The sequence below is a fragment of the Papio anubis genome, chromosome 6, assembly GCF_008728515.1.
Source record: "Papio anubis isolate 15944 chromosome 6, Panubis1.0, whole genome shotgun sequence".
In the NCBI taxonomy this organism is placed as follows: domain Eukaryota; kingdom Metazoa; phylum Chordata; class Mammalia; order Primates; family Cercopithecidae; genus Papio; species Papio anubis.
The window spans coordinates 44,575,993-44,588,263 of NC_044981.1; the positions used below are offsets into that span (position 1 = coordinate 44,575,993).

The 12,271-nt window shown below is 42.8% G+C and overlaps 1 protein-coding gene across 5 annotated transcripts in view; it reads right to left on the bottom strand.

The window, feature by feature from the left end:
- Positions 1 to 369: 369 nt before the first annotated feature.
- RCAN2 (regulator of calcineurin 2) overlaps positions 370 to 12,271 on the bottom strand; it is a 258,854-nt gene continuing 246,952 nt past the window's right edge. For all 5 annotated transcript variants that reach the window (XM_003897687.3, XM_003897686.3, XM_009205308.4 and 2 more), the window contains one exon: positions 370 to 2,936. In XM_003897687.3, the coding sequence (XP_003897736.1) occupies positions 2,776 to 2,936 (161 nt within the window). In that variant the 3' untranslated portion in view covers positions 370 to 2,775. The remainder of the gene's footprint in view (positions 2,937 to 12,271) is intronic.

Here is a 12,271-nt window from a genome sequence, read left to right on the forward strand (position 1 = left end):
TTTGCCAACTTAGGTCTCTTACAGTGTTTTTAGCAAGAGAATAGAGTGGGAAGACATTAAAAGAGGTTCCTATACAGTTGAAATGGCTTTTAGCACCAAGATGTTGAAACAGGGCAATAAAACAGGGACCTCTCCCAGTTCCTCTTATCAGAGGCCAACCCAGCCCTCCAGGCCCTGCTCAAGGCCCCCTTCCCCCAAGAGATGGCTGCCAACCAGCTTCCCCCACTTTCAGGAAGAACCTAGGTATATGGGTTAACCCCATATGTTGGGGACGTCTTAGAAAAACTCTAGGTTGAAATGCACTCCTCCACAATTACCCCTCAAGAAAACCCAACTCAGGTCGACAACACAGAAATTACACCACGTGGACAAAGAGTCATTCACCAGATATATTTGAAGTCTAAGCTCTTTGAGCTATACACGTGCACAAATGATTCAGTTGGTGGAAATCTTCCCCTCCCCCTTCATTGTTAAACTTTTCAAACTTAAAATAGTGCTAAAGAGGTTTGCATAATGTGTGTCATGGAAATGCTGAGGCGATTCTGGCTTTCACAGTGCTAGGAGGTTCCCTTGCAACACTTCAAGGAGTCTTTCCATTTCGTACCGTTCTCCTAGGAAAAGCCCCTCTTTTCCCCCTCCCCAAACCCAACCTAGTGAAAGAATTACTTGATCTGTGACAGGTTAACACTGACACAGAGCAGCAAGTTTTACTAAGACTAACTCCAGAGGCCATATACTTCATTATGTTTCTTTTATGACGACACAGAATGGTCATTTCAACTTTTACTAAGTGGTTAAAAATGTCGGATGTGTCTTTTAAAAAACATTTAAAAATCATTTTCAAACATTTTCTCTCACCTAGATTTCTTTGGAACCTGCATTCTGAAAATTCAGGGTAGCTTAAAAAGTCAAATGACTCCACAGATGACTAAGAAGAGTCAGCTCCGAAAGGCTGGCTGCTGCAGTGCTCTGCATCTGAATAGCTGAGTCTACTATTTCTTCCACTAGAGGACACCATTTCTCCACTACTAAGTCTGTAGTCATTAATCATCAATGAAAAACCAAAAACCTCCACAGCAAAGGAAAGTCAAAGCATATGCTTACTGTACACTCCTCAGATTTTATTTTGAAAAGGAGTTTTCATTTTCCTTATGGAAACTCAGGATTTTACAAGCAATGCTCTCCTCAGTTTCACCTGTACTGTGTCCAGTACTATATTGCTATATTCACAGTAAAACGGACTTTAATTTCTGAGTGATCAGTCTATGTTTTAAGTTTCTGATGAAACTAACATACACCTTAGTCAAAAACCACAACAATCCCTCAATCTGTTTGCTGTGTTGTTGTTCTTGTTTTTCTGAGGCTTGGGTAATGAAAGTACTTCCCCCACTCCATTGTAATCTGCATTTGCATCTAAAGTAATTCATTAATGTACAGGAGTAGATGAGGCCTGGCACATATAGCAGAAGGTAATGGTTCTATAGGTGTATCTTCTGTAATGCACTTTGGGCTAGAGAAATAGAAAAATCACACGTAACAAAAACAAATAACTTTTTTGAGCACACGGGCATTGCGTGAGTAGGACCAGCATACATGTATCTATCATCCTTCCCCATTTTAACATGCTCAGCTGCTGCTGCATTCTGGAGATTTAGCTTCATCCCAATAATCTACAACGGACACTTGCATCTTTATTTAAAAACAAGTGGTCTTGATAGCAAAGATGTTAGCTAATCATGTATATATTGGCATTAGATGTTTTGTGTCCTTTCAAAATTCAGCATGATCCTTACTAGAGCGTAATATTATCAGAGTATCTGTATTAGTATATGAAGGCATTCATAAGCAATGCACATTATGTTTTGAAGCAGCTAATGGTTGAACAATCACTAAATAAAAAACATCCAGATTTTAAAAGCACAGCTGAAACATTTGTACAAATATACAAAGAGAGAAAACAATCATTCAGACACCATGAAACTTTTGTAATAAATAGGTTTGTCTGAAATCGGTCTCTATCACCCTGGACAAGCCTCCCCAACGAGGCTGGGAAAGTTCTACAGGGGAGTGGTGTTTGAAATCTATTGAGGAATATCTTTGGGGCCAAGCTCAATTTTGCCTCCAGGAATTTCAACAGAGCTATGGTGTATCGACTCACAATAGTGAACATACCCAGACTTGTTGAGCTGGAATATGCTGATCATTTTCCTAATCTAGATAGGACATGGCTGGATGCTGACAATCTGTGAGTTACAGGATATCCTCAAATCATGAAAATAAATGCTGGTGATCATGCATGTCCTGGGAATGTCGGGATGCAGAGGACTGAGTGAGACCAGACAGGGATATCTCATGCAGTCAAAGTCAAGTTTACATATGGTCCTATTTAAGTGGCCAGGAAAGAACAATGCACACACGTCAGGACTGGGACTGAAACAGCTCACAAACAACACAGGTGCTATTTGTTACTGATGTCTCTGGCTTGGATCAACATGAGAGAACAAAGATATAGGCTGTGCTGATTGTTTAATAAGAAAATACTACTTTTTTCCCTAGAACCTTCTAAATAATGGGTTTTACTTAATGGGTATGATATGATCAGGAGACATATCACCTTTTCCTAGCCCTTTTGTCCGAGAGGCTTGATAACAAGGAAGGAATCTCAAACAACCAAACACCCAGGAATTTAAAGGCAATTTTTTTTTTTGACAAACAATGGGGGAAAAAGCATGATAAAGAGGAGACGGCTATTATCGTCGAGGCGGAGCAGGCAGCTCAGTTGGACACGGAGGGCGGCAGGCCAGGACGCCGAGTTTGGATGATTTTTGGCTTTGGGGAAGTCTTTGGGTCCTCTTCTTCCTCTATGTCACTGTCGCACACGTGGACGACGACACTTGGGGTGGACTCAGTCCCTGCATGGAGCTCATACTTCTCTCCTGAAAAGCAAGGAAAATGGAAGTGAGAAAGAGGGAGGGATTTCAAAAGAGCTCCTGGAGCAGGGTCTGCTTAGGAAATGAGAGGAGCATTTTCCAGGGTCTCAGGAAGCCTGTGATCTTATGCAGGGATGGCACAGGGTGTTGGCAAGTGGAAGATCAATTTCCTTATATCCTGGCTCTGCAACTTATCAACTGTGCAACCCCAAACAAGCCACTCAATACCTCTTAGCCTTCACATCCTTTGCTGTAAATTTCAACATGGTCATACCTCCACTCTGTAGGATGGTGGTGAGGACTGGATGGGCTTGGCGGTTAGTCATATTAGTTTCTCTTCTATTTTCTAACCTTGCTGCTAATTGTTGAGTAATCTTGAGCCAATCACTTCACTTCTTTATCTTTTGAATATGGTAGTCTCTGAGTTCCCCTCCAGCAGTACACTTCTTACAGTTGCTCCAGGATGGAATAAGGCAGGGTCATCACATGCCCAGGATTCCGTGGTTACTGAGTAACTGGGTTAGATGACCATCAAGGCCCTTTCTAGTTCCAAGTGTCTACATTCTTGACTGGCTTATATTATAGTCAAACTGCTGTTAGCTGACTGGCTTTCTGTCTTTCTGTTGCTTCAGTAGATGTTTCTTGAGCATCTCTCATGGTCTATTGCTACTCATAAAGGCTACAAGGAAGAATAAAAAGTATTTGTGCCTTTCACAAGTGCACAGTCCAGTGGAGACATGTGGAGATAGAACATATCACAGTATAAAATGGTGAGTACTATGGTGGCAATGTATTTTAAGGACTATGGCATCAAATGGTAAGGAAAGGCGTCCTAGTGGACTGGCAGCTGATCTGGGTCTAAAAGACAAACAGAAGACCTCCAGGTGATAGCGTAAGAGGAGGTGGCATTCTCAACCTCCATGCTTGTAACTTTTCAACTTCATTGTTGACATACTCATCTTAATCCTCTCCAGACATCCCATCCTTCACTTCCCATCTTTCGTGGATCAAAAGAAAAGTCTTCCAAAAACAATGACTCCAAGACATCCTCCTGGTTAGTGGCTCTCTAGATCTCACAAGATCAAGTATAAATTTTTTAGTCTAGCACAGAAGACCCTGCATAATCTCTCACCAATCTTTTCCAACACTACCTGCATCGATTCCTTGTTTTGGTCAAACTGGTTTACCTGTTGGCCCCTAATCATGACAGCTAAATTCTTAGGGCCACCAAACTAGCTACTTTTACTTGGCATAGCCTCACTTATCTTCCAGAGTTCCCTAAATCCTGCCCTTCTTCCAGGATCAAAGCCAGACCCCATGCAGCCCAGGAATCTGCTATTCTCAGTCTTACAAGTGCCTCCACTGGATGGCTGGAGCAAGTATTGTCAGTTCCAGTGACAGGACACTAATTACGTGCTACTGTGCATATCTTGGTAAGCCTTAATGGTACAAATGGCAAACTTTCACAAGGTAGTTTTAAATTCTGGGTGCTGATGCTGGGAATGAGGAGCACCGATAATGCAATAAATATCAAAGCTCTTCTAAGTGATGCTGGGGAGGATGTAGACATTCAGAGACAGCCATTGTTATTGGTTGAATCAAGTCCCCTCAAAAGATGTTGAAGTCCTAACTATCCTCCAGTAGTTGTGAAAGTAACTTTATTTGGAAATAAGGTCTTTGCAGATGATCAAATTAAGATGAGGTCATTAGGGTGGGCTCTACTTCAATATGACTAGCACCCTTAAAGAAAAAGGAAGGTCAGACATTGACATACACCCAGGGAGAATGCCATGTGAAGACTGAGGTTATGCAACCATAAGCCAAGGAACTACCCGAAGCTAGGGAAGGCCAGGAACAGATCCCTCCCTGACACCTTCAGAGACAACATGGTCCTGTGCACACTTTGACCTGAACTTCTAAATTCCAGAACAGTGAGTCAATAAATTTTTGTCATAAAAGCCACTCGGTTTGTGGCACTTTTTTTTTTTTTTTTTTTTGAGACAGAGTCTTGCTCTGTTGCCCAGGCTGGAGTACAGTGGCATAATCTCAGCTCACTGCAACCTCCACCTCCCAGGTTCAAGCAATTCTCATGCCTCAGCCTCCCTAGTAGCTGGGATTATAGGCGTGCACCACCACGCCTGGCTAATTTTTGTATTTTTAGTAGAGACAGAGTTTCACCATGTTGGTCAGGCTGGTCTCGAATTCCTGATCTCAGGTGATCCGCCCACCTTGGACTCCCAAAGTGCTGGGATTACAGGTGTGAGCCACTGCACCTGGAATTTTGTGGCACTTTGTTATGGCAACTTTAGCAAACGAACACAGCCATACCCTGCTGAGAGTGTGCTCATTCAGTTAAGAGTCAGAGAAGTCTCTATTGGGCAACTCTTGCCCTCGACATCCTGCTGTATAAAGAAAGGCTTTCCTGGGTGAGGGCAGCAAATATTTCACAGAAAGTGTTACAGCTCCAGCATTTCCCTGGATATTGATAGTACAGAAAAATAGAACGAGCTACAGCCATTGAAGTATGGCTGATATGACTCTGTATTTAAAGTCTAGAAGTGGTGAAATCATAGGTAGGGAGAACTACATCAAAAAGCATTGAATCTCTGATACAAGCGAGCTGATGTGGCCCAGTCTGATACAGGAGAAGACAGTGACAGGAGCAGAGATACAGGGGAGAGCCAGGAAGGAGATGCCTGCCTGACCATTCATGCTATTCTTTGCTATCCTGCCTTGTGGAGCAAGAATTGGTAGTTGGCATTAACCCAGCCACACTGTAATCCATGGGGAAGTTGCATACCACACATAAGTGGTGTAGTGCTGTATGTATCGATGCTAAGTAAGGTTCACTTAATTGTGTGGGTTCTCTTCTCCCTAAAATATTTTGGCATTTTTATCCACGTCCCCAGGTAAACAGATCATCTGCAGACATTGCTAAGGAGAGAAACCTACATCAAACCAGCTTTATCTGAGGGTTGTATCAAAGGCTCTGGGTCAGAGTGGGTGCCCAGTTTGGGGTGTTCTGTTAAGTGGTTCCTAAACATCTGACAAACAGCCTGTCGCCAGCCCATGTCCTGTTTAGGCAGGGCAGGATCACTTGAGGTCAGAAGTTCAAGACCAGCCTGGTCACCATGGTGAAACCCCACCACTACTAAAAATATTAAAAAATCACAAGTCAAGCATGGTGGCATGCCTGTAGCCCCAGCTACTGGGGAGGCTGAGGCATGAGAATCACTTAAAACCCAGGTGCTGCAGGTGTGAGCTGAGGTCATGCCACTGCATCTGTGCCTGGGCTTCACAGAGCAAAGACTCTGTCTCAAAAAAAAAAAAAAAAAAAAAAAAGAAAGGAGCTAGAATCCTGGATAGTTTCTCTGGTGCTCCCAGCCACTAGCTCCTATTCATCTTTGGTGTTCTCGTTGTTGTTCAGGAAAGAACATCAAGTCACTTAAAAGTCCAACAGTGACCAGTGATTGAGTTGATTGCATCCAGCGTTTCTCAAATTTTGTCTTTCCTTCAGGAAGTCCTTGCAATTCTAAATGAAAGACACCATCCAAAGAGAGACAGAGAAAGAAATGTTTGCTGAGTCATCAAATATGGTGGTGATTCTTGTTTTTGTGTATAGGATTTCTTTAAGTTCTTATATTTGCAGCGGAAGCCCCTTTTGAAGAAACACTGGTGGCCACTGTAGTTTCATTCATTGCTCTGTGGATGGGGAGTGCATTGATGAAGGGGGAATGGCCTCTGTTATCCTCAGATGAAGAATAGAAAGGAACCTGCCACAGAGACGCAGGACCTGGGGTGGAGGTGAGGGCAAGCCTCAGGCCAGAGAATTCAGAGAACTCAGACGCCCTTCTTCTTTTTTCCATCTGTTAGCGAGAAGCTGGCCATTTTAAAGACATTGTAATAAATCTAACAAAGCTAGGCCTTTGATTAAACCTTTTGTTCTCCCTGCCCTGGATAACGAACATTTCTTTAAAGGAATCTTTTTTTTTTCTTTTTTTTTGAGACAGTGTTTTGCACTTGTTGCCCAGGCTGGAGAGTGCAATGGCGCGATCTTGGCTCACTGCAACCTCTGCCTCCTGGGTTCAAATGATTCTCCTGCCTCAGCCTCCCAAGTAGCTGGGATTACAGGCACCCGCCATCACACCCGGCTAATTTTTTGTATTTTTAGCAGAGATGGGGTTTCAACATGTTGGCCAGTATGATCTCGAACTCTTGACCTCAGGTAATACACCCGCCACAGCCTCCCAAAGTGCTTAGATTACAGGCGTGAGTCACTGGCCTGAAGACACCTCTATTGCAATGTATTTACTGCTTCAGAAGTGGTTGCTTTCCTCTCAGAATAGGTGTGTTGGGGGCACACTCAGGATGGGAGGGCAAGCAGGGAGGCCGCTCTGTGTGCAGGGTGCAAAGCAACTTCCACGTCAACTTAATACCATCAGATTGCTCACTAGTAGAGATATTTTATTGCTGTGATCCCATTAACTCTGACATTGCACTGTTCTATTCTTGGAAACTTTCTTACTATCAAAATCCAGCAAAGCTTAGCAGCTGCTGAGAGCTCACAAAATAAAAAGAAATGGCTTTGGTCTTGCTGGATTGAATTTTTCTTTTTTTGGCCTCTTTTTCCCTTTGGGCTTCAACTAATTCCTCCACCACAAGGGCTGACGTCAATGCTGTCACCAGGCACAGGGACCAACTGGGCTTGTTTGGGGACAGAGAGCCTGTCAAGCCTTGCCCACACAGGGTGGGAGGTCCTGCCATGGTGCAACGAGAACAGACCAATGGAACCAGCATTTCTCTGATAAGACAAGCAGAGCGTTGACCCATCACATGCTCACTCCTCTGCCAGTATTGAAACTGTCCTCTCCTTGGTGTGCGGAAAGGAGGCCAGGATCAAAAGTCACCAACAAGTGCATTGGTCGGGGTTTTCTACCTATCCCATGAAACAAATTTTCAGCCAAGTAAATGAAAAACCTTTTAGCACATGGTTAACAGTTAAATTCTCATTCAGGTCTTTGGAACTGACTGAGGTTTGGCCATTGCTTAAAATAGATGCCAAAGTTCTGTCTCCTCTTTTCCCAAGCAGCTGGAGACATGTTTGTGACAATGTCCCAATTCCTCTATGTCTGCAGGAGGGAGGGAGGGTGCCCATGGGCTGTTTCGCATTCTCAGGAGGGACGAGGGTGAGTCCCTGTGCTGGCCAGGGGCTGGGAAACTTGGTGACATGACACAACCTCACATGGTACAATTGCAGAGAAATGTGTTGGTGCTGGCAGCCCAAGTGCCACTGAGTTTCTCTCTCATGCCACCTTTGGCTTACGGGTCATGACTTGGCCACCTCTTAAATTCTTTCTAAAATAATCAGTATGATTATGCAAAGTTTATAAAAATCAGCAAAATTCAGACATGGTAAGGGTAGAGAGATGAAGCAGAGGGACATGTCTATGTATTAGAGCAGAGTTTGAGATTCATTGTTTAGATTCCTAATAAGAAAAACTCAGTGATGGAGGGAAGGAGAAATACTCCTAAAAGTTTAGTGCCTGCTGGACAAAGCCCTTGTATGTGTACTGCCAAGCAATAGACAGAATCCCAGAACTAGTGAGGCTTTCAAAATACAGCCACATCTAACAGGCAAGGCCAGGCTTTGCTCTGCTCAGCACCTGCTGCTCTTCTTCCCAGGACATTCTTTCTCTTGGTCATCATGAGCCCCAGTTCCTACCCTGTGAGGAGCTACATATCCAGGCCTGATCTCACACCTGCATCCTGACTTACTGACATCTCTCTGTAAGTTGACTACTCTTTTCCAAACTCACATGTCTAAAGTAGAATTATTTTCTCTGTCAATCTAGGTTCCCTTCCCAGCTATCACACTTCTTAGAAGTGCCATCATTCTTCCAGCCTTCTAGGTGCAAATCCTTAGAGTCAGTCATCCTTGAATTTTCTTTCTCTTTCATCATGTCATCAGTCACCAAGCACTATTGAACATTGCTTGGCAACCCTTCTCTGCATGCTCCTTCCCCACACACCCCTTGTTATAACCCTATTCATGACTAACCCTCCCACTCAATATACTCTTTGCTAGTTTCCCCACGACAGGAACTAACTTCCGTGCCAGAATAAGCCACCTAAGACAACAGTTGGAGAGTTCACCTTATCACATATGAGTAATGTGACTCTGAGAAAGTTATATAACATTTCTGAACCTCAGTTTTCCTCATCAATGTGAACAACACTCATATCACTGGGATACTACGAAACAGACATATGTGTCAAATACTTGATAAAGCCCTCTCCCAAAATGCATGTTATGATTATTTAGGGCGATATTATTTTGGCCACTGTTGCCCCCAAGTAATTCCCGGTTTCCAGTATGATTAACTAATCTGATTGCATCACACAATAGTCAAAGAATTAAGCAGCTGAACAATTGCAAAGAGCTTTTCCTCAGTGGAGACACCATTGCAAAGGGCAGTAAGGGGAGAATGATAACAGGCTGCATCTCACGGTAGTGGGTATCACATAATCTGGTCTTCAAAAGGAACCTATCCCTTTTCCTCCAACCACTACTTCCCCTTTCTCTGTCATCACTGGCAATTTTCTCTCCTTTTTTTCCTCTCTTCCTAACCTTTTCTATACCTCTATTTTCATGAGACAGAAAATCTTATGTTGCCGTTTTAATATCAGCTTTTTTTTTTTTTGAGATAGTCAGAAACACTCATTTATAATACTTAATTATATCACCTTTTGTCTTATTCATTAGTTATTTCCTCTAGCAATGTGTTATATTCCAAACCATGGAAGTCAAGACTTAATGTTTTGTGATTGCTGCAGCTTAAGGTACATGTTAATGTTCAATGAATATGTGATTGATTTATGAAGAGCATCAAGCTTGGCCATTGCTAACATACTTGTGTGATGTCTGGTATGTACTCACACATGAATATTCTTCCTATAGTTTAACTTGTGTAAGTTTTAGCTTTTCAACTAAGTAGAAAACCATTTAAAGGCAAGCGTCTATCCTCTTATCAGCATTCTATCAGTGCTAGCACACAGTAGGTGTCATAGAAACTCACTACATTCCCTAAACATAGTAACAATTGTTTATGGAGCACTTACAAATGCCAGGCACAGGAAAGCCTGTAACTACTTGGCATGAAATAGATCTTGGCATGAAATAACAACAGCTCTGTCATGTGGGTTTCATAATGTCTAGTTACACAACAGGAAGTTGAGATCACACAGGTAGTAAATGCCAGAGCCAGGATTTGAACTCAGGTTTTCCTGACTTCAAAGAATGTGCTCATAGTCCCTCTCTGTCCCTAACTCTCATACTTCCCACTGTTTTCATATTCTACAAGCGACTCTACGGACAGGGAGCCTAGTTTTATCTTTCACTTTTAATACATTTTCATGGCAACTCATATTTTTCGTGAATATTTGTTCTCTAGCTAAAGATGGATTATGTATTCCTTCTGAACCTTGCCTTGTTTTGTTTTGGCCATTGATAGTTATTCTAGACATGGCCTCTTTGACAATGAATCTTCTCAAAAGACAACACAATAAATTATGAAAAGACTATAAATTATAAACTGAGTTAATTTGCATCTCTTAGGGAAGGAAGCTTTGGACTCTGAAAGAAGATCCTCTACATTTTTCTCATTTTAAAACTGTATTCTCTCTCATATTACGGGTGAATTCTCAACAGGAAAGTTATTTGTGGTAGCAGGTTGTGTTTTCCAAAGACGGTCATAATGTCTCCCACCCCACATACTCTCCTGAAACCTTGACAATGTTTCATCAAGGAGTGTTCCCTCTGTGTTCTCTCCCTTCAATCCTGGGCGGGCTTTAATGACTGTCTTGACAAATATAGTACAGGTTGCATATCCCTAATCCAAAAATATCCAAAATGCAAAACACTTCTGGCCCCAAGCATTTTGGATAAGGGATCCTCAACCTATGTGGTGGAAGGTAGCAGTGTGACTTCTGAATTAGGTAACAAATATGCCATGCACTTCTACTTTGCTCTTGCAGAATGCTCATGCTTGAAACCCTACGTCTAAGTTGTAAGGAAGCCCAAACAGCCCATGAAGAGGCCCACGTTAAGAAGAACCAGGGCCCTGACTCAGAGTCTAAGTGAACTCTCAGCTAACAGCACCATTTTGCCAACCCTGTGAGTGAATCATCTTCAAAGTTCACTTGCCAGCCCCCAGTTGTGCTGCCCCAGAAACACTGCATGGGACAGATGACCCTTCCCCCTGAGCCTGGCCCAAATGGCAGATTTGTGAACAAAATAAATGACTGTTGTCTTAGGCCCTACATTTTTGGGATAGTTTGTTATGTAGCAATTGATAAATGGACATGGGCCACGCAAACTCTCTTTGTTCTTGTCTTCCCCTAGTTTTCTAAAGGGAAGGAAAAAAGTGTGTGTGTGTCTGGGAAGGGATAGAGGAGTGAGCAAAGCTTGGAGGCAGGAGTTGCTTCTCTATATGTCTCACCTCTCTTCCACTCTTCTTTCTGCACCCACCACTGACCCCTTACTAGGCGCTCTATGCCTCTATGCCTCTGACAAGTCTTTGTCACATTCGAGAAAGTATAATTAGTATGGTTCTCACATAAGAGTGTTAAACCCCTAATGGTGTCTGGAAATGGATTTTTTTTTGTCATATGATGTGGGTGGATGTTGGCATTTAGTAGGTGAGACCCAAGGATGCTAAATGTACTGCAATGTGTAGGACTGTCAACTCCAAAATATCATAGCTTTCACATTGAGCAGCACTGAGCTAAGAGCTTAACACATGCACTTAACATTTTTTTTTTTTAATTGAGACAGGGACTCACTTTGCTCTGTTGCCTGGGCTGGAGTCCAGGGGCAGGATCACAGCTCACTGCAGTTTTGACCTCTTGGGCTCAAGTGATCCTCCCACCTCTGTCTCCTGAGTAGCTGGCCCTACAGGTATGCACCACCACACCCAGATAATCTTATTTTTTATTTTTTGTAGAGACAGGGGCCTCACTACATTGCCTAGGCTGGTCTCAAACTCCTAGGCTCAACTGATCCTCCTGCCTCAGCCTCCCAAAGTGCTGGGATTTGTAGAGGTGAGCCACCACACTCAGTGACACATTTTAATAGAAGGCTTTGAAAATCAAGTGATAATAAATAGGTAACATACACTGAGCCTTTCCTATGTATGATACTGGCTATACAGTTTTATATGGATTATCTCATTTGATGCTTGCCACAAACTGATTTTACTATTGAAGAAGCAGAGGCACAGAGAAGTTAAGAAACTTGCTCAAGGTCACAGAGCTAATAAAATGTGGAGCCCAGATTCAAACCC